General features: G+C 37.6%; 2 protein-coding genes across 3 annotated transcripts in view; one reads left to right on the top strand and one right to left on the bottom strand.

Moving 5' to 3' along the window:
- Positions 1-282: 282 nt before the first annotated feature.
- Positions 283-20495, bottom strand: BFAR (bifunctional apoptosis regulator). 2 transcript variants are annotated; one of them, XM_053694291.1, is made up of 9 exons: positions 20323-20495; positions 17799-18134; positions 15861-16065; positions 15549-15718; positions 13552-13696; positions 8983-9156; positions 7319-7363; positions 2541-2743; positions 283-1276 (listed from the first exon to the last, which is right to left on the bottom strand). In XM_053694291.1, exons 2-9 carry the CDS (start codon positions 18047-18049, stop codon positions 1084-1086), a joined length of 1386 nt encoding a protein of 461 aa, XP_053550266.1. In that variant the 5' UTR covers positions 18050-18134; positions 20323-20495; the 3' UTR covers positions 283-1083. The 2 variants fall into 2 exon arrangements, with proteins under 2 accessions (XP_053550266.1, XP_053550267.1); XM_053694292.1 differs by lacking the exon at positions 7319-7363 and having other exon boundaries at positions 20323-20493.
- A 178-nt stretch (positions 20496-20673) lies between these two features.
- Positions 20674-26877, top strand: part of LOC128641738 (fibroblast growth factor receptor substrate 2) — a 39364-nt gene continuing 33160 nt past the window's right edge. Inside the window, exons 1-2 of the mRNA XM_053694263.1 lie at positions 20674-20700; positions 26053-26148. Of these exons, the coding sequence (XP_053550238.1) occupies positions 26083-26148 (66 nt within the window). The 5' untranslated portion in view covers positions 20674-20700; positions 26053-26082. The remainder of the gene's footprint in view (positions 20701-26052; positions 26149-26877) is intronic.

Here is a 26877-nt window from a genome sequence, read left to right as displayed (position 1 = left end):
GACTGGAAATTTTGAGATATCACGATTTAATAAATATTTTTTGTCACAGATGGCAGAAGACCAGTGAGTGCTTATTCCAACAGAGAGAGAGATAGAGACACACACACATACATATATACACACACACACGCCTTAGCATTTTACATTATAGTTTTCTTACCAATAACCAAATCAAAATTAAAACTGCCTAAAGCTTCCTCTTCCCTGGGAAAAGTGTTTTCTTTTGAGTATATAACGCGTAACCTACAAAACCAGTTTGTTTAAAGAATAAGCAGACTACACTTACTTTTTTACTGTGAGAGATCTTGTAGATGTAGAATTACTAAAATAAAATAAATAAGGCAACAAAAAAATTACAACATAATTAGGTATCAGGGATCACAACATTTTTCATTACTAGTTCTGTGAAAAAAAAAAAAAGTTCACACGTTCTGCGCGCACGACTAGCATATCTAAATTATTAGTGCAGTAGGTATGTTAAAGAAATAAATTAGCATTTTTCTCAATTTTCATTGACATAAAAGGAGTCTCTGTGTATAGCATTGTGGGTATGAAAGACTGAGAATCACTTGGTAGTGAGGTATCCTGGACTGTCCACAAGGTCGGTTTTCAACTTTCTTGAGAGAAGAAAAAGTAGATGAAACCATTGCATGTAGATATATTTACCGCTAACCTCAGACACAGTGGCTGTCAGAGACTTTTGTATAAAGATCAGACGTTGTTATCAATTGCCGTCTGCCGGGAGTATTGCAGTGGACAAAGCAGGTAGGTTGCACACGTGAACAATTCATACTACATCATTTCTGCATGAAGATTTGAAAAAATGAAAGGTATTTAACTGAAAACACACAAAATCTTGTGAGATGACAAATCATGGTTAAGGAAATGAAAAAAACCTTAGAAATATATTCAATTTTGGTGCATAATCCCATAACAAAAGTCAAGTTCGGAAGTGCAGATCTTCATACAGAAGCGAATTCTTGACACTACTTAAAACCAAAGTATGTAAATCCCACCAGTCCGTATAAAAAGGGAATTGTTTTGGGGTTTAAATTACTGTTGTCCAGAGGGGCTTGTGGCTTTTTACATCACTTGTGTTTCCAGTCTCCGAATTTCTTTTACCACAAGATCAATGTTGATGATTGGGTTAAAATACAAAGCCCAGTAAAACAAGCAATTGCAGACAAACTGAGGGATAATCGGCCAAAAGATGGCGACAAAAAGTCCTTGGGTTGACATCTTCCAAAAATGACCCCACATTAATCTGGGAAGGTTCCTAAATAAGAGAGGAATGTGAGTAAAAGCAAACAAAATAATGTATTCACAAAACTCATGACATTAATAGTGTCCCATAGTGCCGGGCTTCAAATTGTTTCATCTCCTGAGCAGAGCAGAACAAGCCAGGAACCAATTGGCTGCTAGAATTTTACCCCTGGATCCTGGATACATCAAATACCACTGTGTGGCTCCTTAATATTGTTATAGGCTACTAAATAGATTTGTCAGACCCTGCTCTAGAGAAGAACCACATGTCCAATTTTTTTTGCACATGGTACTAACTTTTTGGATTACTCTTCATATATCTGGGGGAAAAACAACCACCACCATCACCAATATGCGTCTTATAAAATTTGTAGCTACCTCTTTATTATTTTTGGCTCCTAAATTTGAAATAAACTTGGCAACCCATTATATAAAGAGCATTTGTGTCCAAAACTCTCCATAAAGAGAAATAAAGTGCCAAAAGTTTGTCTAGAGACCGGCCCCCAATTACATCTTAAACCACATACTTAAACATTAGAGCTAAACGGGACATTATAAACTAGATTTTTTCTTTGCATAAATGCTTTGTAGATGATCCATTTATATAGCCCATCTGGGTTTTTTTGTATAAATGTATAGTTTTGCTTATTTTTTAATAACATTTTGCTGATTTTCAGACTTCTAACCAAGCCTCAAAGTTTTAGATGTATACAGACTGCAGACTGCTTCTGTATGTATAATGGGTCTTTTCATATGCAGGGGAGGGGGGGATTCTGCTATCAGCCCCTTTCAGTGGGTATCCTAGGCTTATCTCCCGTCCCTTTAAAGTGACATCCTAATGTAAATTAAAAAACTATTTCAGACAATTTTATTTTTAAACTGAATCATTCTTCTGATCAATATGTTGAAAAGCCTAACCCTGCTACATAATATACTAATTGGCTTCAGAAGAGGTGATAAGATAAAATACAGATAAACAATGCAAGTTTCACTATAAAAAAAAAAAAAGACAGTGGTTAGTTACCATGGCAACCCAAAGTCTATGCAAATGTTTTAATATTACCAGTGGCTTACAAAGTTAACACCTGGAATATAAACAACAAGCTCACAGTAAGAAAAGGCAATTTGTTTAAACATAAAATGCTTTGATGACATGAAGCATTATACGATTACACTAGAATATTCCTTTAAGGCTTAGAAATATTTGTGAAAATATGCGCAAATGGTAACTTATACACAGCTTACATAAATCCTTGAAATATCTACAGTATACTCACTTCAGCTCCCTCCGAGACCATAATCTCCAAAATGAGAATAATTCGAGGACCGAGAGCAGCATAGCGTTGACAATAATGAATCGTGAGGTCCAGTAATGCACCTCTAGCCAGTCCCAGGCAAACTCTGCGATGAGCTGATATGGTAGGAAAAGGTACTTCACTAGAAACTCCCTCCACTGCTTCCACGTAGGGTCTTGCAAGTCCTGTAACATATAGGTAGCTGAGGTGCATGGGGGCAAGATAATGTAAGTTTATATGCAGTCAGATGTTTCATGCTGCTGGGTATTCAGATATCCACATATTATTAAACCGCCCTCTTTGGCATCCAAGAGGTTAAGGGTACAGTTTCTTTTTTTTTTATTTAACAAAAACGTCTGTTCTAGATGTCTAGAATTTTCTAGAAATGTTTATTATCTACATTAATAGCAATCAGACTATGTTTTATGCGGATCAGAGGTCTGCATTGCCACCTTATTGTTCCCCTACACGTACTACCCTATTGTTCCCCTACACGTGCTACCCTATTGTTCCCCTACACGTGCTACCCTATTGTTCCCCTACACGTGCTACCCTATTGTTCCCCTACACGTACTACCCTATTGTTCCCCTACACGTACTACCCTATTGTTCCCTACACGTACTACCTTATTGTTCCCCTACACGTACCACCCTATTGTTCCCCTACACGTACCACCCTATTGTTCCCCTACACGTACCACCCTATTGTTCCCCTACACGTACCACCCTATTGTTCCCCTACACGTACTACCCTATTGTTCCCCTACACGTACTACCCTATTGTTCCCCAACACGTACTACCTTATTGTTCCCCAACACGTACCACCCTATTGTTCCCCTACACGTACTACCCTATTGTTCCCCTACACGTACTACCTTATTGTTCCCCTACACGTACCACCCTATTGTTCCCCTACACGTACTACCCTATTGTTCCCCTACACGTACTACCCTATTGTTCCCCTACACGTACTACCCTATTGTTCCCCTACACGTACTACCCTATTGTTCCCCTACACGTACTACCTTATTGTTCCCCTACACGTACTACCCTATTGTTTCACTACATGTACTACCCTATTGTTCCCCTACACATACTACCTTATTGTTCCCCTACACGTACTACCCTATTGTTTCACTATATGTACTACCTTATTGTTCCCCTACATGTACTACCCTATTGTTCCCCTACACATACTACCCTATTGTTCCCCTACACATACTACCTTATTTTTCCCCTACACGTACTACCCTATTGTTCCACTACACGTATTACATTATTGTTGCACTACATGTATCATATTATTGTTACACTACATGTATCATATTATTGTTACACTATATGTATTACATTATTGTTGCACTACATGTATCATATTATTGTTACACTATATGTATTACATTATTGTTGCACTACATGTATCATATTATTGTAACACTACATGTATCATATTATTGTTACACTATATGTATTACATTATTGTTGCACTATATGTATCATATTATTGTTACACTATATGTATTACATTATTGTTACACTATATGTATCATATTATTGTTACACTACATGTATCATATTATTGTTACACTATATGTATCATATTATTGTTACACTATATGTATCATATTATTGTTACACTACATGTATCATATTATTGTTACACTACATGTATCATATTATTGTTACACTACATGTATCATATTATTGTTACACTACATGTATCATATTATTGTTACACTACATGTATTACCTTGTTCGTAATAAATATTGTAATAAAAGTAATTCACAAAATGGAAAGCGCTATCCCTATCATGGCATTAGAATATCTTTCTGCACTGAACAATGAGTTTTCTGAAGCTTGTATTGAGACTACACATGCCTACAGGCGGCTCTGATTATCAAGCGCAGCATACGCTGAACCCAGTGACTACACAAAGCTGGGAAATATTCACAGTAAGTGAAGAACCAAACTCGTTGTTTGCTGGTGCCTAGCAGTTGCATGGAGCCTGGAAAGTGCCATTTTATACATGCACCACTACACACAAGCCCAGCGTGCTTATGCACACTACCGGTGACACATTCCTGAAATGCAGGTGCCCATTAGAGCTTAGTCTGAAAAGCTGATACACACAAAGAGCAGATCCCTCTCCATGCAACCTATTAAGTGATCCCTAAGTGTGTTGCCTTCTTCTCAATCCCAGAAAGAAGGGCAGAGAGTGAAGGCAGCTAGCACTGACCATGTCAGGATGGGCAGGGGTCAGTGAGGAGACCCACTAAATATATTTTAGAAGCTTACTGAGGTTTTGCCTCACCTCCCTCTAGTCATATGTGCAGCCATGTTGAGATTTGTGTTTGCGCATGTTCAGTAACTCTCCTTCAGAAAACAGCAGTGTAACCTAGGTTTCAAAAGGGCACTGCCCATGATTAGAGGGAGGTGCATGAACTGTATTTAGTGTCTCTTCAAGATGGTAATAGGCAAAGTAGCTATGGCACAGGGAGATCTCACTGGTGGGCACTACCTCAGGTGATCAAAGATGTGAGAATTTTGTGAATAATACAGATCTAATACAGACCTGAACATATCTACATATCCTTATGCAGAGTGGGCGTCACAAGAAATTGTGCACCCAATGGTTCCAATGCAATTTTTTTATTTGTTTAATGCTCTTAAACCCACTATTGCAAATGATATATTCAGTTCAACAGATTTGGGCAAAAAGCAGCATAATCATCTGAAAATCATTAAAAGGAAGCCAAGACCCCGATCAAAGCCAACTCCCTTGCAGTTATATAAATCCACAGCCACACAACTTACCCACATGCAGCTACTGTTTAATATGTAAATTAAGTCATGTGTGTAGACCTTAAAGGGACATTAAATATTTCATACCCTATACAATATTTAAATAGTAATGCACTTTCATTAATATGCCTGCATTTACTGTAATTTAACTGCAAATAAATATGTTCTTCCCACTGTCCCCTGATAGACTAAAGTGCATCCTGCAAGATAGAGAACGATGACCAAGAAACATGCTACAAGGAGATTGCTCGATCAGTGCATAAGATAATTTATAGACATGCAAAAATGCACTATTTGTTATTCATTTGAAAAAACAAAGAAGTTGAAATATTTTACCAACTTTCTTCATTTGTTAATTTCTCTATTTCCAATGTATTATTATATCAAATTTCCTTAGTTCTCTTGGCATTCTTTGATGAAAAGTAGACTAAGGAGCAGCAATGCACTACTGGGAGCTAGATGAACACAACTGGTCCATATATCTGTGCAGCCACCAATTACCAGCTAGCTCCCAGCAGTGCATTGCAGCTCCTGAGCATTCCTATGTGTGCTCTTCAACAAAGGATACCAAAAGAAGGTGGCAAATTAGAAACAAGAAGTAAATTGGAAAGTTGTTTAAAATTATATGATCTACCTGAATCATGAAAGTTGAAAGGGACAGTCTACACCAGAATTTTTATTGTTTTAAAAAGATAGATAATCCCTTTATTACCCATTCCCCAGTTTTGCATAACCAACACAGTTATATTAATATACTTTTAACCTCTGTGATTATCTTGTATTTAAGCCTCTGCAAACTGCCCCTTTATTTCAGTTCTTTTTACAGACTTGCAGTCTAGCCAATCAGTGCCTGCTCCCAGAAAACTTCTCGTGCACAAGCACAGTGTCATCTATATGAAATACGTGAACTAACACCCTCTAGTGGTGAAAAACTGTTAAAATGCAATCTGAAAGAGGTGGGCTTCAAGGTCTAAGAAATTAGCATATGAACCTCCTAGGTTAAGCTTTCAACTAAGAATACCAAGAGAACAAAGCAAAATTGGTGATAAAAGTAAATTGGAAAATTGTTTAAAATTACATGCTCTATCTGAATCATGAAAGTTTATTTTGGCCTAGACTGTCCCTTTAATGAATTGACTATCCCTTTAAAACACGGTTCCATTAATGAACAAAATTTCAGAAAAATATTTCAACTTGGTTAATGGGATTTATGAAACAAACAAACAATAAGAACACATTTTTGCAAGTCTATTAATTTATATCTGACACTAACTACAGGATAGGATGCATTCAATACTTATGGGTTTTTAAAGGGGTATGTCCCTGTACTGCAAAACACTGACAATTTTGCTAAGCAAATTGCGGTTTTACATTTATTTTTAAAATATGAATTTTGAATACAGAGGTTTTGCAACACAGTTACACACCACCTACCTGATTTTACTGACCACTCGGCTAAAATGTAATACAATATTAAGCTAACATTAGCTGTTATTTTTTTATTTTTAATTTAACGGTTTTAGCACTGTTAGGACTGCATGGAACGCAATAGCCGTTCAGCTGTCCTGAAGCCATAGGCGCTTGCTAAATGGGATTGAGGGCGTGCCGAGCATCATAGGCACTCCCCCGACCCCATCCCTGACATCATGAGATCGCGTGATTTCAATTTTTACTCATTTGTTTACATCATAACTTTGTTCCGATGTAGACAAATAATTCCCATCAGGAAAGGGTTAACATTTATAAATAATAGAAAATGTTATAGTATTGCAAAGTATTACACTTCCCCCCAGTGATAGAACATTCAGTGGAGAACACTGTATAATATGTATATATATATATATATATAGAAAATATACTTTAAATGTCCCTTTAAAGATCTTTAGCACAATGGTTACTTATAACAACATTTAAAAAAAAGGTTCTGTTAGTGTTAATTCACAAGCGACAACTTACCGCCACATCATCACTGCCAGTCACAGCACTAATCACTATTGAGGCCTGCGGATAATCACACAGTATCTTTATGGGGTCAGTGAAGACCATGTTGTGCCACATATATCTGCAGGGCCAGAGCCAATTAGGTACGTTCCCTGGGTTACTTCTGGGGAACTCCTGGATGCAGCACTCCAGGCCAGTGAAAAATGTCATTTACATGAGAGAAACTAAAGGCCAATTTAAAGGGACATGATACCCAAATGTTTAAACACTTGAAAGTGATGCAGCATAGCTGTAAAAAGCTGACTAGAAAATATCACCTGAACATCTCTATGTAAAAAAGGAAGCTATTTACCTCAAAAGTAAGTATTCACACCCCACTGTAAAGAGACTTTAGTACAGTCATATTATTTCTGTATTCAGTTTAAGGAAGTCTTCAATTAAATCTCATTAGATCACAGCAAAGCAAAGCATGACCTCAGCACTGCTTATGGGCTATTGTTTTTTTTTTTTTTTTTTTTTTTATTTTCACTTGCAGTTGGACAGCAGCTAAAGTATAACTGTTACCAGAGCACTTACTCTGGTGAGCTAAATACATTGTGAGGTAAAATATCTTCCTTTTTTACATAGAGATACTCAGGTGATATTTTCTTGTCAGCTTTTTACAGTTATACTGCATCAGTTTCAAGTGATTTAGCATATGAGTATTATGTCCCTTTAATACAGGTAGGTACTGCCACTTTTTTTTTTTTTTTTTAATAAAAGCTAATTTTTACCTAACACTTAAAGAGACATCCAAAAAGAAAAATTAGAGCATTTAGAATGGCACTTCTTGTATATAACTTTTTGTTTAACCCCTGCAAAGAGGTTAACTGCATCCGCTCTAAAGTAGCCATGCCTTACTGGCAGGTAGCTGAGCACATTTGGTGAGCCAATGACAAGAGGCATATATGTGCAGCCACCAATCAGCAGCTAGCTCCCAGTAGTGCAAAGAGAACACAGAATGTTTCATTATAGAAGTACATTGAAGACTCTGTGAAAATGGCATGCTCTATTTAAATCATTAAAGGGACATTATACACTCATTTTTTCTTTGCATAAATGTTTTGTAGATGATCTATTTATATAGCCCATAAAGTTTGTTTTTTTAAAAAATATATAGTTTTGCTTATTTTTAAATAACATTTCTCTGATTTCAGACTCCTAACCAAGCCCCAAAGTTTTATGTGAATACCGTCAGCTACCTTCTCCAGCTTGCTCCTGTTTGTGTAAAGGGTCTTTTCATATGCAAAAGAAGGGTGGGGGGGGTGTCTTATTTGCCACTTGCAGTGGGCTTTCCAAATGCCTTTTAAACAGAGCTAAACTGAGAGCTTCTAAGTAAGTTTTTAAACAGTTTTATACTGGATTTTTATATCAGTGTCTGTGCATCTTATTCTTTATAGTAGTGTCTGTTACATGCAGTTACATGAAAATGAGTGTATACTGTCCCTTTAAAGTCTAATTTAGACTTTCATACTCCTTTACCCATCTCCAGGGTAAGATCAATTACAGATTGTATATGAACAGGACCTGGTTTTAAATGAATGTATTTAACAACTCACTAGTTTCATTTTAAATAATGATTGTAAGCTAGTTGCGGTGTCATTGCAGAATACTGATGATGTAGCTAAGCTGGTACTCACTAGGAATTTGGCAATAATATTTTCCTCTTCATGCTCTTCTTGTAATGGGCAAGTTGTGTGAATGAAGGGTAAAAATGTCTCTGTGTAATCAAACAGATACAAATACAGCATACTGAGCCGCGGAGAGCTCTTCAGCGCGTACAGAAGGAACAGAGATTTCCCAGGGTTCACAGCCTATGGGATAAACAGAAATAACACAAACGTTGCCCCATGTGAAAAAAGGTTTCAAGTTAAAATACAACAATATGAAGGGCATATAGGTCTCTGGTTACAGAGCTAATGATGACAAAATAAATGAAGCACTAATTATATAAATAAAAGGTTCCCGAGTATTAAGGGTCTGTAACACATTGTGTGATATGGTTAACATAACATGTGATGGGATTGCACGCCTGTAAAAAGGTAGACTGCTATAAAGTAGAAGTAAATACAAAGAAATAGATATCAAAATAACAAGAGTATTGCATTGAGCAATGATACTTTTTTTTTTTTATTTATTGGACTATTTATACATTTATAAGTTGACAAGCTTTCGGAAGAGTTCCAAAAACTACAGACATATATACAGCGTTCTCCACGGAAGATTTGTGTCAGCCGGGTGGAATTATGAAGTACCCGGGTTCGGGCAGTGTAAACATTTTCGGTTATTTAAAGATGTTATTTAAACTATTCAAAGCACAAACTTAATTGTATAATTTAACTTAATTTAATGATAACTTGTGCAACAAAATCATATTAGCTAGTTTAAGCTTAACATTGGTTCACATTTTAGTCAGGTTTATAAGACCATTAAAGGGACAGTCTACTCCAGAATTGTTATTGTTTAAAAAGATAGCTAATCCCTTTATTACCCATTTCCCAGTTTTGCATAACCAACACAGTTATAATAATGTACTTTTTACCTCTGTAATTACCTTGTATCTAAGCCTCTGCAGACTGCTCCTTATCTCAGTTATATTAATATACTTTTTACCTCTGTGATTACCCTGTATCTAAGCCTCTGCAGACTGCCCCCTTATTTCAGTTATATTAATATACTTTTTACCTCTGATTACCTGTATCTAAGCCTCTGCAGACTGCCCCCTTATCTCAATTATATTAATACACTTTTTACCTCTGCAGAGGCTCAGATACAGGGTAATCACAGAGGTAAAAAGTGTATTAATATAATTGAGATAAGGGGGCAGTCTGCAGAGGCTTAGATACAGGGTATTCACAGACTGCCCCCTTATCTCAGTTATATTAATACACTTTTTACCTCTGTGATTACCCTGTATCTAAGCCTCTGCAGACTGCCCCCTTATCTCAGTTATATTAATATACTTTTTACCTCTGATTACCTTGTACTAAGCCTCTGCAGACTGCTCCTTATCTCAGTTAAATTAATACACTTTTTACCTCTGTGATTACCTGTATCTAAGCCTCTGCAGACTGCCCCTTATCTCAGTTATATTAATATTGTTTTTACCTCTGTGATTACCTTGTATCTATGCCTCTGCAGACTGCTCCTTATCTCAGTTAAATTAATACACTTTTTACCTCTGTGATTACCTTGTATCTAAGCCTCTGCAGACTGCTCCTTATCTCAGTTAAATAAATACACTTTTTACCTCTGATTACCTGTATCTAAGCCTCTGTAGACTGCCCCCTTATCTCGGTTATATTAATATACTTTTTACCTCTATGATTACCTTGTATCTATGCCTCTGCAGACTGCCCCCTTATCTCAGTTCTTTTGATAGACTTGCATTTTATGCAATCAGTACTGACTCAAATAACATTGTGCTCACTCCCGTGGAGTTATCTATATGACACACATGAACTAGCACTGTCTAGCTGTGAAAAACTGTCAAAATGCAATGAGATAAGAGATGGCCTTCAAAGATTTAAAATTTGCATATGATCCTACCTAGGTTTAGCTTTCAACAAAGAATACTAAGAGAAAAAGGCAAATTTGATGATAAAAGTAAATCGGAAAGTTGTTTAAAATGAGATGCCCTGTCTGAATCCTGCACGTTTAATTGAGACTAGACTGTCCCTTTAAATAGGTCCTGAGGAGAACACAGAATATTATAGCATTTAATTGTAACTTTTGTACAGCTATGTGCTTCAAAAGTCTCATAGAATTGCCAGTATGCATTAGACAGCTATGAGCAAGAATGATGTATTTAAAAAAGGGAAAGTCTAGCCAAATATAAACTGTCATGATTCAGATAGGGCATTTTCATTTTAAACAACATTCCAATTAACTTTTATCATCAATTTTGCTTTGTTCTCTTGGTATTCTTAGTTGAAAGCTAAACCTAGGAGGATCATGTGCGTTTAGCCAGTTTTCCACAGTTAGACAGTGTTAGTTCATGTGCACCATATACCACATTGTTCTCACACCCATTGAGTTACCTAGGAGTCAGCACTGATTTACTAAAATGCAAGTCTGTCAAAAGAACTGAAATAAGGGGCAGTCTGCAGAGGCTTAGATACAAGGTAATCACAGAGGTAAAACGTGTATTAATATAACTGTGTTGGTTGTGCAAAATTGGGGGAATGGGTAATAAAGGGATTATCTATTTTTTTTTTAAACAATAAAGATTCTGGTGTAGACTGTCCCTTTAAAGAAAATATTAGCCTGAGAACAATTTTAAAAATGATATTAGTTGTTTAAAACTTTACACTTATTTCTTCAATATTTCGTTTCTATAAAGTAAAGGCCACCGTCATGTTATTACTTAGGTTTCTGTATTTTTAAAAGCCTGTTATCTCCTCTGCTGAGACCAGTTAGGGACAGTTATAAATGAGCTGACATTGGAACAAACCTCACAGTATTTAATGTCCGTTTATGAATAAATCTACTGTAACAGACTTGACGCTGCAATTAAAAGGTAATTATAGATTATAGGAAATAAATCACAAATACGATATCATAGCTATGAAATAGAAGATTTGAGTCAGACAGACTTAGATATACAAAGATAAAACACAAAACATACTGACGTGCAGGTCAAGAGTTTATATTTCAAGTCTGAACGCTGTGAGGTCATTGTACACAAAAAAAAGCCCAATCTACAGCACAATAAATGCAAACTGAGGGCGTCCGTATCTAGCTACAATACGGCTCCACCTATGGGCACATTATTTTGTCTTTTCAAAAGAAACGGAATAAGAAATATTTGGAGGACTGTGCTTAGGAGCAGCAGCTTAAAAGCAGAGACCGTTATATAAAATGCTTAAAAAGGGACATAAAACCCAAATGTTTCTTTCATCATTCAGATAGAACATAACATTTTAAACAGTTCCCAATCTTCTTCTATTACCTAACTTGCTTCAATCTCTTGGTATTCTTTGTTGAAGGAGCAGTAATACACTACTGTGAGCTAGCTTAAAGCCAATGACGAGACATATGTGCAGCCACCAATCAGCAGCTTCTGAGTATGCTTTTCAACAAAGGATACAAAGAGTTATTTTACCTGCTCTCAACCAAGGTAATCCTGAAAACCTGGCCTGTTGGGGAGGTCTGAGGACAGGTTTGATAACCAGTGTTCTGTCTGAATCATGAAAGAAAAAAAAAATATGATGTTTTACGGCCCTTTAATTATACATAGTAAACCAACTTTGAAATATACTTCCATTTTTTTATTTTGTCCCCTATTCCTGTAATTAAAGGGATAATAAACCCAATTTTTTTTCTTTCATGAATCAGATAGAGCATGAGATTTTAAGCAACTTTCTAGTTTACTCCTATTATCAATTTTTCTTTGTTCTCATGCTATCTTGATTTGAAAAAGCAATACTGTAAGCTTTAGAGCCAGACTATTTTTTGTTCAGCACATGGGTAGCACTTGCTGATTTGTGGCTAAATGTAGCAAACCAATCAGCAAGCTCTACCAAGGTGCTGAACTAAAAATGGTCTGGCTCCTAACCTTTTATTACTGCTTTTTCAAATCAAGATAACAAGAGAACAAAGAAAAATTGATAATAGGAATAAATTAGAAAGTTGCTTAAAATTGCTGCTCTATCTGAATCATGAAAGAAAAATGTGGAGTTAGTATCCCTTTAACATCTGAAAATGTTCCAGTCCTGAAAGCTGAAACAGCACCTGACAGGCTTTGCAGGCCTAAACCTGCCACATATTTGTATCTCATTTACAGTATATTATCTTATCATTTCTGCTGAAGCCAGACAGTGCAGATGGTGTATATTAAACGACAGTGCCAAGCCCAGCAGTCTGCAGACTCAAGTCTGGACTGGTTACTTCATACAAGGAGGAGGGGGGGGGGAAGAGTTTAAACATTAAAAAACAATTGCAGGAAACAATGTTGATCTGTTTAATTAACATTCAGACTTTGCTGATATGTTAATCTATTGGAAGACTGCAGACAAAAATGTAATTACAAGGCGTTTGCTGTTCCTTTAATGAAGGTGATAGTTAAGGGGTTAAACCACCTCCCTGCACTGGCTAAAACCTCCTGTAGCAGAAGTTATCATGGCTGCTCTTCAGAAACATTATACAGATTATATCATTTCTATACAGCGGATCATAAATAACAATGATAGAATATTTGCTAACAATACCTTATATTCCCACAGATTTTGGGGAGGTTTCACACCCAGCATTTTTACCCGGTCCAGTTCCATGATTATGGCCTTTCTGTGACTGTTGTTTTCTATGCTGTAAGGGTCTTTGGAGAATTCTTCCTCCACTAGAGTGAGCAGGAGCCTAAAACACAGAACGAGTAAGAATTGCACATGCAGTGGCATATTGACCAATGTGAAACCGTGACCAGGAAAACATCAATTTGAAAACCCTAGCAACGCTGTAATGCTGTGCGTTTATCCCCTGCAAAGGTTAAACACACATTCAGGATCCGCAAAGCTCTTCTGGTCACAAGCAGAAACTGACACTGATCCAATCAGAATAGCTAATTGCACAGCCGGGTCCTGCAACTAGCACTGCTGATAGGATCAGCAACAATTCCCGCTCTGAACCGGCAGCGCTCTTGGGTCCTAAGCGGGACTTTAACTATGTGTCTAAGTAATGCAGAGAGGGTAAAACACATAGCATTAGTGTCGCTAGTCTTAATATGATCAAACGTTATAGAATGTTATTTTAACACTATACTGGCCCTTTAAAATGCAATAAAACACCATATTTTTCTTTGATTTACAGTTTTAGAAAACATTCAAATGAACTATTTTGAAATTTGCTTTGTTCTCTTTGTATCCTTGTTGAAAGCAGGTAGCTCTGCATCTTCAGACAGACACACAGAACTCCCACAGTTCTCTGTCTCCTATGTCACCCTGAGTACTTATGTGCAGCCTAAATATAGATAAATATTGCTACTTTCAGATTAAAGTAGTAAAATCCCTCCATGGTTCAGACACCATTCAGTTTGGAAAAGCAGAAACTTAGGTTGGACAAGGCTGCTAAAATATGAGTGTGCAGCACAAGAATACACATAATGCAATAACAAAATAAATCAGAACTATAAGTATCCACTGTTAATCCCATCACCGCTTTTGTAGTAAATACATATTGTTTACATAGCTTTTCTATAACCAATGCTGCAGAACTTATTTTCAGTATAAGCATTATAGTTGGTGGTTTCAATAAGCTAAAGTAGCAGCTTATAATAAAGTTTAAAGGAGCAATTTGAAGACAATTCAACGCAGGGCTCGACAAACCCAGGAGCCTTGGAGCCACTGGCTCCTAGAATTTTACCCCCTAACTTTTTGGGTTATTCTCCATATGTTTATATTCAAATACCACTGTCTGGCTCCAAACAATATATCTGGCTCCTAAATAGTCTTACAGGCTTCTTATTGTTAAACAGATTTGTCAAGCACTGATTTAATGTACACCAGCAGGTATAGATTAGGGAGCCTTTAAAGCTCTGAAATCTCAGAAAATTTACTGTAAGCAGGAATGTGAGGAGGAGACATAAGAGGAACGGCCACTCATATAGGACAGAGAAGTGTTATATAGGGCGGGGCAGTGTTATATAGGACTTTGGACATTAAGATCAGGAATTTGATTTGAATTATTGAGGCTACAGGAAGTCAGTGGATGGAATGGAAGAGAGATGCAGCAGATGGGAGCATCAGTCTGGAAGAGGCATTCATGATGAACCACTCAGGGCATAGACGCTAGTTTGGAAGACCAGATGGAATAGGGTTTTTGTAGTGGTCCAGGGGTTGACAAATCTGTTTAAGATTGAAGAGCCAGTAAGAATATTTTGGAACCAAACAGTGGTATTTCTATATAGATATATGGAGACTAACCCAAAATGTTAGGAGCCGGGGTAAAATTCTAGAAGCCAGTGGCTCCTTAGCTCCTGAGTTTGTCAAGCCCTGTTGTAGTCAATGAGAGAGTGTATCAGAATCTTGTCTGAGTTAGAAACGGCAGAATTTTGAAAAATATTTTTAAGGTGGAAGTGGCTTAAGGTTGGATTTCATGGTTTATTTGATCATAAATATATCCCATAACACATTAGGCTCTTGCACAGCTACTAAACAATGCGGGAGAGGTAGTTGGGCAAGTTTATCAATTATACCATTAACTTGCGTCTCACCTGCCATTAACTCTCTCTGACAAAAAGCGCTCTTTATAATGGGAGGCCCAGGGACCCAACTGCTCTAGCCACAGGATAACCTCTTCAGGCGTCCATTTGGCAACAGGTTTATGCACCAAGAGGTCGTGCTCGGATTCCCTACTGCTCCAGTGATAAACTAATAGGACAACCTAAAGCAAAAAGGAGACAACAGTCAGAACAAAAAATCTTCTGAAGATGTGCTTATTTTCAACCACTCACTCAACAAAACAATCTATGGTTTACAAAATTGCGATTGACTACGATTGATCCTTTTTAACAAAACGTACTCACAGCAACAGCTGTCAAAGCAGTCAGAACACCGGAGAAGAATCCACCTCCTCTCTGAGCATTGACTCTTCTTTCACCGGACAAAACCTGATTCTGCTCATTACCATATTTTTGGAAAGCCTGCAGACTTTGTTTGATCTCATTGTTTTGTTCAATGTCCTCATATTTTTGTTGGATTGTATCTGGGAACAGCTTTTCAATAACATCTCTGCAAACAAAAACTAGATCAGTAATATAATTAGCCTCTCTAGCTGTAACCCACTGTATAATAGTGCATCTACAACCGATTGTGCTCAAGGGCAGAGCGCTCCTCTCCTTTTGTTAAAGGGACACCAAACCTAAATGTTTCCTTTCATGATGTAGATAGAGCAGCAATTTTAAGCAACTTTCTAATTTACACCTATTATCACTTTTTCTTTGTTCTCTTGGTATCTTTATTTGAAAAGCAGGAATGAAAGCTTAGGATCCGGCCCATATTAGGTTCAGCACCTGGGTAGCACTTGCTGATTGGTGTCTAAATGTAGCCACCAATCAGAAAGCACTATCCAGGGTGCTGAACCAAAAAATGGACGGGCTCCTAAGCTTTCATTCCTGCTTTTTAAATAAAGATAGCAAGAGAACAAAGAAATTGATAACAGAGTAAATTAGAAAGCTCCTTAAAATTACATTTTCTGTCTTAATCACGAAAGAAAAAAAATGTGGGTTTTGTACCCCTTTAATGTCCGTCAATGTGAGTGTAGTAAAGTACATATGGACATTGTACAGTCTTACATAATGTCTAATTGTAATTTTTTTATTGTATTGTACCTTTGTATAGCACTGCATAAAATGTTGGCGCTTTATAAATATAAAGTATTAAAAATATATATACATTTTTAGAGCTTTATATTACTTAAAAGGGACAGTATACACTCATTTTCATATAACTGCATGTAATAGACACTACTATAAAGAATAAGATGCACAGACACTGATATAAAAATCCAGTAAAAAACTTACTTAGAAGCTCTCAGTTTAGCTCCGTTGAAAAGGTAGCTGGAAAACCCACTGCAAGTGGGAAATAAGACCCTTCCCCCCTCCCCCTCCTTTTGCATATGAAAAGACCCTTTACACAAGCAGGAGCAAGCTGGAGAAGGTAGCTGACGGTATTCACATAAAACTTTGGGGCTTGGTTAGGAATCTGAAAATCAGAGCAATGTTATTCAAAAAAAAGCAAAAACTATTTTTTTTAATAATGTAAACTTTCTAGGCTATATAAATAGATCATCTACAAAACATTTATGCAGAGAAAAAATGAATGTATAATGTCCCTTTAATGGGACATGGAACCCATTTTTTCTTCTTTCATGATATAGAAAGAGCACACAATTTTAAACAACTTTCTTCTAGTATCTAATTTGCTCCATTCTCTTGATATCCTTTGTTGAATAGCATATCTAAATAGGCTGAGTAGCTGATGATTGGTGGCTGCACAGATGTCTCGTGATTGGTTCACCCATGAGCATTGCCATTTCTTCAACCAAGGATATCTAAAGAATAAATAAATTAGATAATAGAAGTAAATTGGAATGTTCTTTAACATTATATTATCTATCCGAGTCATATTTTAGGTTTTCAGTACCTTCAAAAAAAGTTTTGTTTTTTTTTAAAAATAACTGTGGTTAACACCTGTCACGCTCCAGTGAACTGCAGATCCTAAGCAGGACACAACCAGTGATTGGTGGATATAGATATGATGCTTCTGGTTGGCTCCCCAATCATGTCTTGCTTTGGAGTAACAAGGCATTGCCTCAGGGTGAACACGTTTTATCCCAATTGAATGAGTTACAGATCTTTTATTTTTTATTATTAAACAAATATTTTTTTTTCTAACAAATGAGGGCATTTTATTATACCTAGAAGGAAAGTCCCTTTAAACAAATATGTTTGTGGGGCACTCACCGAAGCAATATGTTGACCTTAGGGAATCCTTCCCATTTATCTCTGCACTCAGGACACTCTGTTTTTTTTGAGGACATCCACCACAAAGCCAGGCAGTGCCGGCAAAAACTGTGCCCACAGTTTAGTGTGGTGGGATTTAGTAGAATGTCATAGCAGCAGTGACACGAGAACTCGCTCACTGAAATATTACGGTCTAACTTAGGCAATGTGACAGCGTCAGTTACTTCCCCTAACTTGACATCCTCCTCCATAGCTGCTGCTAGAAAGATGCTGTTAATTCAAATAAAGAAGCCGATCCTTAGAGACAATGTAGAAATCCTTCAGGGATAATTACACCTGCAAAACAGCAGAGACATTATTATCCTGCTTATTTATAACCCAAAATAAAATAAAAAATAGTCCAATAAATACAAAATGACCAGTTTATAATATAGAAAATGCAGTTTTATTTAAACAGAATATTTTTTCAGTATTCTTAAAAGATTTATATATCTGGATATAGAACATTATGCGGGGGGTGGGGGGGGAAGAATAAAACATATAAATGTAGACCACATATATTTAAATATTAAGTTGCTATATTCAAGAAGCCAAAATTCCTCTATACATCAGACAAAGAAATCTGCCACTTGAAGATAAGACAAAGACGGCAACCAATCAAAAGAGAAAACAAAAATACAGAACATTCCAAGAACACTAAGCATGCATGTTTCTAAGTATCTTATTTTTTGGCTATTTTAGTAGTAAAAGAAACAGATACATTTATATTCCCAAAATGCGTTACTCTTTTTAACCAAACTTTAGTATAACTTGTATTTACAAGAGATTTTCTACACCAAGGGGTGTTAAAGGGACATGAAACCCACAAAAAAATTATGTCACGACTGCTGCACCAAAGAGGATGGCTACAAGAGAAGTATAATTTTAGCTGCCAGATTAGGTATTTTGAAAATAATTTTCAACAATAGGTTTCCCTTATGTTACATAATCCTGCACATATAGTGACGATATTGTGCCTTTTTCAATAATACGCTATCCTTATGTTACATTATTCCGCACATAGTGACTATATTGTGCCTCAGTGTCACACTCCCAACCCCTATTATTTCATGCCAAGGTGTCACACTCCAACCCCTATTATTTTGTGCCAAAGCGTCACCCCAACTCCTATTATTTTGTGCCAAAGCGTCACCCCAACCCCTATTATTTTGTGCCAAAGCGTCACCCCCAATCCCTATTATTTTGTGCCAAAGCGTCACCCCAACCCCTATTATTTTGTGCCAAAGCGTCACCCCCAACCCCTATTATTTTGTGCCAAAGCGTCACCCCCAACCCTTATTATTTTGTGCCAAAGCGTCACCCCCAACCCCTATTATTTTGTGCCAAAGCGTCACCCCCAACCCCTATTATTTTGTGCCAAAGAGTCACCCCCAACCCCTATTATTTTGTGTCAAAGCGTCACCCCCAACCCCTATTATTTTGTGCCAAAGCGTCACCCCCAACCCCTATTATTTTGTGCCAAAGCGGCACCCCAACCCCTATTATTTTGTGCCAAAGCGTCACCCCCAACCCCTATTATTTTGTGCCAAAGCGTCACCCCAACCCCTATTATTTTGTGCCAAAGCGTCACCCCAACCCCTATTATTTTGTGCCAAAGTGTCACCCCCAACCCCTATTATTTTGTGCCAAAGCGTCACCCCAACCCCTATTATGTCACCCCCAACCCCTATTATTTTGTGCCAAAGCGTCACCCCCAACCCCTATTATTTTGTGCCAAAGCGTCACCCTCCCAACCCCTATTATTTTGTGCCAAAGCGTCACCCTCCCAACCCCTATTATTTTGTGCCAAAGCGTCACCCTCCCAACCCCTATTATTTTGTGCCAAAGCGTCACCCTCCCAACCCCTATTATTTTGTGCCAAAGTGTCACCCCCAACCCCTATTATTTTGTGCCAAAGCGTCACCCCCAACCCCTATTATTTTGTGCCAAAGCGTCACCCCCAACCCCTATTATTTTGTGCCAAAGTGTCACCCCCAACCCCTATTATTTTGTGCCAAAGTGTCACCCTCCCAACCCCTATTATTTTGTGCCAAAGTGTCACCCTCCCAACCCCTATTATTTTGTGCCAAAGTGTCACCCTCCCAACCCCTATTATTTTGTGCCAAAGTGTCACACACCCAAACCCTATTATTTTGTGCCAAAGTGTCACCCCCAACCCCAATTATTTTGTGCCAAAAAGTCAAATCCCCCCACCCACCCAATTATTTTGTGCCAATGTCAACCCCCAACCCCTATTATTTTGGTTCCAAAGTGTCACTCCCACCATCTATTTTGTTCCTCAGTGTCACTCCCCCCCGACTAATTTTCCTGCCCCGGTGCCGTTTACCACCCTTCATCTCCAGCCTCTCCAATCCCCCTTCTGTGCCAGTCTCATTCACTTCCTCCATCTTCACCGCCACCAGCCTCTTCTCAACCCACAATAGGACTCATCCATGTTCCCCTGAAAGTCTCCCTCCGGTCCCACCTGTATCCCGCGCAGCTCCGGGTACTTCCTCCGTGCCGCAGGTGCCATATGTTTGCCCAGCACCGGCCATGACAGCGGCATCCTGACACTATTACATCACTTCCACAACATCTCCGCACACTGTGCGCCTCAGCCAATCACAGGTTAGTGACTAGTTGCATCGCCTCGCCAATCACATGTAAGAAATCTGAGCCCTTTTACCAATCACATGCGCTCGGACCTTTAAGCCCGTCGCACTCGCCAACCGCAAGATGGCCACAAAATCCCAGCGCCGCCAATCATATTGTCGCCGATGACGTCACAGCACAGCAGCCGCAGGAGTGTTATGGTTGTCACATGGAATAAGAATTATATAATTATTCGAAAAATATAAAAGTTGTATGTTCTTTAATTTTATTCCCTTAGTAACTAGAGGTGACAATTGTAATTTTCCATTAATTATTTTAATTAAGATAAAACAGAATTTACATTCTTTTTTGTGTCATTTTACTGTAATTATATATATATATATGTGTGTGTGTGTGTATATGTTACGGGTAAAGTAAGATATCCGGTTAATTCTAGGATTACCGGTTAAAACGGACATTATCTAAGCGGCTGTGGGTAAAGCCCGATGTACTGTAATTCCTCCATCTACACAATTTTTTTTCTCCGCCTGGGGGGTTGAAGGGGGGCACCCCGCGGATCCTCTGGCATCCACCCCAAGTTAAGATGACCAGCTTTTTAAAATGAAATCCGGGGACATTTTTTTTTAACCCCATAAATTATATTTTACCCCAACAATCACTTGCAAAACTAACCAGCCAGGTCAAGTCCTGTTTGTGTGTAATCCCAGCTTTGTTCCCCTCAAAAAAAAAGAAAAGAATAAAAAAGCCTAGTAAAATTTAGAAAGCCGGGGGGTTCACAAATTGCTTCTTCCTCCAGTCCAAGCAGCGTGATCCATTAATCGAGGCAGCGGATTCCAGGCCTGTACCAGCTCAATCACCTACATTAAAAAAAGTTATTTCTTGATAATATTATTCTTTGATAGAGAACTATAATTCCTTTTTTCCAAAAAACGCAAGTAAAAATGTCAAACGTATTCTACAACATACCCCTACAAGCAATGCAGTACCCTTTCGGTTTTTAATACTCACGCGCTACTCAAAGCAAAAGATACACATCTCTTATACGCGCTTTAGTAATAATGCCTCACAATAGGCTACTAGTAAAATCAATCACTAGAAGATACCCCTACTTTGTAGATTTTGACCAATCAAAATCTTAGAAAGATACATTCCAATTTAACATACTAGATCTACCCAACAAGGGCTCAGCCTCTCGATTTTATTGCGCCTGCACGTATATCATGCTTCCGCTACTAACTAAACACTAACAACCAATGAGAACTTACCTTGCACCTTTGAGCCCTTGCAAAGCGGGGCTGGCATCCCTGTGCATCAACTCACCATCTATATAGATACGGATCTGAAGCTTTTAGCTTCAGTTGTGCTGTGAGCGCCAGCGGTGAAGTATCCAGGGGAGGCCGAACCGCTGCTGTAGCGCTACATAACTAGTGTCTAAAACAGATAAATCTATCAACTTCCCATAAGCGCCGCTAACATGCATGGTGATCCAACCGTCTTCCCAGGGACATGATTTGTCCGGGGACAGAGTCCTTAAAGGGATACTAACTCTACATTTTTTCTTTCATGATTCAGATAAAGCATGCAATTTTAAGCAACTTTCTAATTTATTCCTATTATCAATTTTTCTTTGTTCTCATGTTATTTTGATTTGAAAAAGCAGTAATAAAAGGTTAGGAGCCAGCCCATTTTTAGTTCAGCAGCTTGGTAGAGCTTGCTGATTGGTTTGCTACATTTAGCCACAAATCAGCAAGTGCTACCCAGGTGCTGAATAAACAAATGGTCCGGCTCTAAAGCTTACAGTATTGCTTTTTCAAATCAAGATAGCATGAGAACAAAGAAAAATTAATAATAGTTGTAAATTAGAAAATTGCTTAAAATCTCATGCTCTATCTGAATTATGAAAGAAAAAAAATTAAGTTTAGTATCCCTTTAATCTGGGGATTGTCCCCGTAAATCGGGGACGTCTGGTCACCATACCCCAAGTAAACCTTGGGTAATGAGGTTTACAAGGGGGCTTTGTACCCATTTAACCCCCCAGGAGGAGGCAAAAAAGATAGTGAAGATGGGGGAATTACAGTACATGCTATAAAATGTTTGATGTGGTAACTCTGCACTCTTGAGGGGATTTATGACCTTACATTGGGCTTAACCACAGCCGCTTTTGGTAATGTCTGTTTTACCCGGCTCCAGGTAATCCTGGGATTACTCAAAATCTGACTTTACCCATAATATATATATATTGAAATAATAAAGCTTTTTCATGCACCCTAACACGGCCAGAAGTCATATTCCATAACATATGGTGCAATTTATATAAGCTACATTCTACACAGTGATTGCTTTGCACAATGTAATTACGCTAATCCTTATGCTATGAATTTTTTGCAAATAATGCTAATTTTACAAGAAAAATATATTTGTCCCTCTTAACCCCACATTTTTCATTATGAAGTAGTGATAACATTTATTAAGAGTTTGGATTTTTCTATTTTTCTCTATTTCTCTGTTTTTTTAATTAGTTCCGCATGGAGAACAGGGAACATATTGAACACGGAAAGCTACTGAATCCATCCTGCAAATAGAAGAACACAGAGGCGCCACAATGGCCCAGTACCACCAAAACAGATAGATAAGTGTACAGAAGGCACTATATATACTCACAAACATGGAGCACCCAGATGGTGCTAATGGAGCAGGCTGAAACTTCACAGTAGTCCAGCTCACTGATAGGCCTCCAAATAGATCCAGTCGGTGTTCCTTGAAGGCTTAGGCCTTAGATCCTATGCCTAGAAAAGGGAGAGGCAAACCAACATGGCCTAGTATTGTTTGAGCCCAGGGAGAATAAAACCCTAATGGGTATACTCACAGGAGATAAAGCACCTCCAGGTGCAGTAACAGCAAGCTGGAACCACAAGTCGCCCAGTAGACAAACCACAGCAAGTAGTCCTCGACTTCCAGTAGTATGACGTTTTATGGGAGAGGGCTACATATAACCCCACAACAGGTTATTGGGTCAAAATACCACACAAGCAAGTGTATAAAAAAGTAAAAATCTTTAATAACACAGCGACGCGTTTCTCAGCCGCCTACGGGCTGTTTCATCAGGCTATAAACTTTATAGCCTGATGAAACAGCCCGTAGGCGGCTGAGAAACGCGTCGCTGTGTTATTAAAGATTTTTACTTTTTTATACACTTGCTTGTGTGGTATTTTGACCCAATAACCTGTTGTGGGGTTATATGTAGCCCTCTCCCATAAAACGTCATACTACTGGAAGTCGAGGACTACTTGCTGTGGTTTGTCTACTGGGCGACTTGTGGTTCCAGCTTGCTGTTACTGCACCTGGAGGTGCTTTATCTCCTGTGAGTATACCCATTAGGGTTTTATTCTCCCTGGGCTCAAACAATACTAGGCCATGTTGGTTTGCCTCTCCCTTTTCTAGGCATAGGATCTAAGGCCTAAGCCTTCAAGGAACACCGACTGGATCTATTTGGAGGCCTATCAGTGAGCTGGACTACTGTGAAGTTTCAGCCTGCTCCATTAGCACCATCTGGGTGCTCCATGTTTGTGAGTATATATAGTGCCTTCTGTACACTTATCTATCTGTTTTGGTGGTACTGGGCCATTGTGGCGCCTCTGTGTTCTTCTATTTGCAGTTTCTAACCATCAGGACGACCATCCTTTGACAGAGTGCTGCCTCCATATAGTGGGACTTGTTGGATGAATGGACATTAACATACCTATACCTACTGTATAGTTCACTGTTCTGGTGTTCTATCCTGTGCAACTGTTTGTATTCAGTGCTTAATATTTTAGTACATTGTTATCTGTCTAGGTTTTATTTTTATTTTTATTTTTATTTTTATCTCTGGTAATTGGGAGGCGCACCCTAAAGGGTGTGGTGTGCAGTTGTGTATACCACTCCCTACATTATACTGAATCCATCCTGTTTGTTAACCCTTCCTTGGAGAAGCATGTTTTAACCATATAAACAAAATGTAGAATGCTCAATGCAAAAATTGCCTATTTAAAGGGACTAAACACTAAATAAACTCTAGATATAATGATGTATTCAGAGTACTTTATGCCATATCAATAAGATACTCTAATTTATTAGATCATTTTATTATTCCATGAAACCTCGGTGAGCCAATCAGAAATGGTATAAATATGTAACCACCATTCACTATCCATGTCCTGCTCACAATCAGCACAGAAGTGAACCTCTGAAGGGGTTAAAGGGATATAATACTCATATGCTAAATTACTTGAAAGTGATGCAGCAGAACTGTAAATAGCTAACAAGAAAATATCACCTCTTTAACGGGATATGAAACCCACACTTCTTTCATGATTCAGATACAACATGTCATTTTAAACAACTTCCAATGTATTTCTATTATCTAAGTTGCTTTGTTCTTTTGATATACTTTGTTGAAAATAATATCTAGGTAGGCCCAGGAACGGCAAAGCACTACTTGGAGCTAGCTGCATATTGGTGGATGCCCATATACGCCTCTTGTCATTGGAGCACCCGATATGTTCAGCTAACTCCCAGTAGTGTATTACTGCTCCTTCAACAGAGGATACCAAGAGAACAAAGTAGAGTTGATAATAGAAGAAGTAAATTGGAAAGTTTTCTAAAATTGTATGCTCTATCTGAAGCATGAAAGATACATTTTGGGTTTCATGTCCCTTTAAGAAATCCCAGAAGTCATAAAGTGCACTTCCTTGCCACCTGCTGCCTATATATCCAACCTCCTTAGATTTGCATCATCATTTATGCCACAACTTTTACAGGTATTGTATTATTGTGAAAGATGCCTTGATCACTTAGTTACAACGTTTTATAAAGCAAAGAATCTCCAAAAATACTTCCAGAAAGTTGTGGTTTTAGACTATGTTACATTTTTAGCTTTAAAGTCAAAACTCAAAAGATTTATACTTGCAGGTTGTTGTACGCAGCAAGATTTGTGTGACATAATATAGTCAGTTATGTTATTATCAGTTATAATCTAATATGCTTCAATAGCAAACACCAAAATAAATATATATATATTGTTTATATGTAGTAGGTTTAATACTTGTCACATTTCCCTTGAGTTTTATCCACACAAAAAAGATATTGTAATTAAAAAAAAAAATGCAGTGATGGATTTGAGTTAGCAAAATTGTTTCAGTTGTGAACTATTTGCCAGTTAACACATTTACTGAGACAAATCTCACTTACAAGATAGCTTGTCTCGTACGTATTGTTAATTTGCTATTATGTATAAATTGGTTTGGTTTTAGAATAAAACCCCTTGTTGTGCATATATGCAAGAATTTTGTTTGTTTTCAAATCTTTATTTTAGCAGGAAATTAATAATGTTTATGAAAACCTTTTTGTGGTTCTATTTTGTGACTTGTATAATGAAAATAAATACCATCTGTCTATTCAGCTATATGTGTATATATGTTGTTTTTGATACTTACTTTTAAGTACAAGGGGTTTCTGACCTTTGTACGAATGTGCTTTTTAGTATAAGTGCTGTTGTAGGGAAATTTAATTCTGTTTAATCATTGATGAATAGTGTAAACTAATATTAAACTTTTATACCCAGAGTATTTTAGTTCTTTTCTATGCAGGAAATATGGGTGTTTGTTTAAGCAGCCGAGACAAAGATGGTGGTGATGAAAATTCAGAAAATAGATTTTGGGTAAGTCTGACTATTTGAAGATGTTATTTGTATAATGCACAAAGGTCTTGAGAGAATATGTGCACAGAAGTTAGGGCCACAGTTTCTTACTGCAGGATTCCTCAATTCCAATTCTTAGTAGCCATTAACAGGCCATGGTTTTTGGGTTATGTTAAATATCCTGTTTGTTAACCAGAATTACTGAGGCAGATTTTGCCACCTGGGTTGACACCAATTTCATACTAATTAAATATCACATGTAAAATATTACGCTATTTAGAATTTCCTGACTGATGCAAGCTTACATTTTCTTTAATTAAACGTTATTTAAAGGGCCATTTAAGTCCAATGTTGTGTTTTTGTTGTTGTTTTTTATATGTATTATCTATATCAGCAATTAAACACTGTTTTGGCAAAACAGCTGCATATAAATGTTTTATTAACATTTCAAGATTTCAATTTTGGTGATAATTTACCAGGGTTTGGAAATTCAGAGCAGTTCAGGGATGTACCTCTTAAAAACCCAACTAAGGGGTAGATTTAGCATTGATCAAATATGTTTTTTATGCAATCAACCTGTCTGTTTGAGATGGCAAATTGTGTGGTGCATTAGTTTATTATATCCCACACATCCGATTGTGTGATGGTTGTCAATCTCCCCTGTCAAATCAAGAGAGGGTTAAAGAAGCAGCATTTTAACTCACTGCTTCATATGAGCCTGGAACCAATAAGGACATTTTAATAAATTTA

This window comes from Bombina bombina, chromosome 11 (assembly GCF_027579735.1).
Source record: "Bombina bombina isolate aBomBom1 chromosome 11, aBomBom1.pri, whole genome shotgun sequence".
In the NCBI taxonomy this organism is placed as follows: Eukaryota; Metazoa; Chordata; class Amphibia; order Anura; family Bombinatoridae; genus Bombina; species Bombina bombina.
Note: the sequence above shows the minus strand (reverse complement) of the source record. Positions and strands in the feature narration are given on the sequence as shown.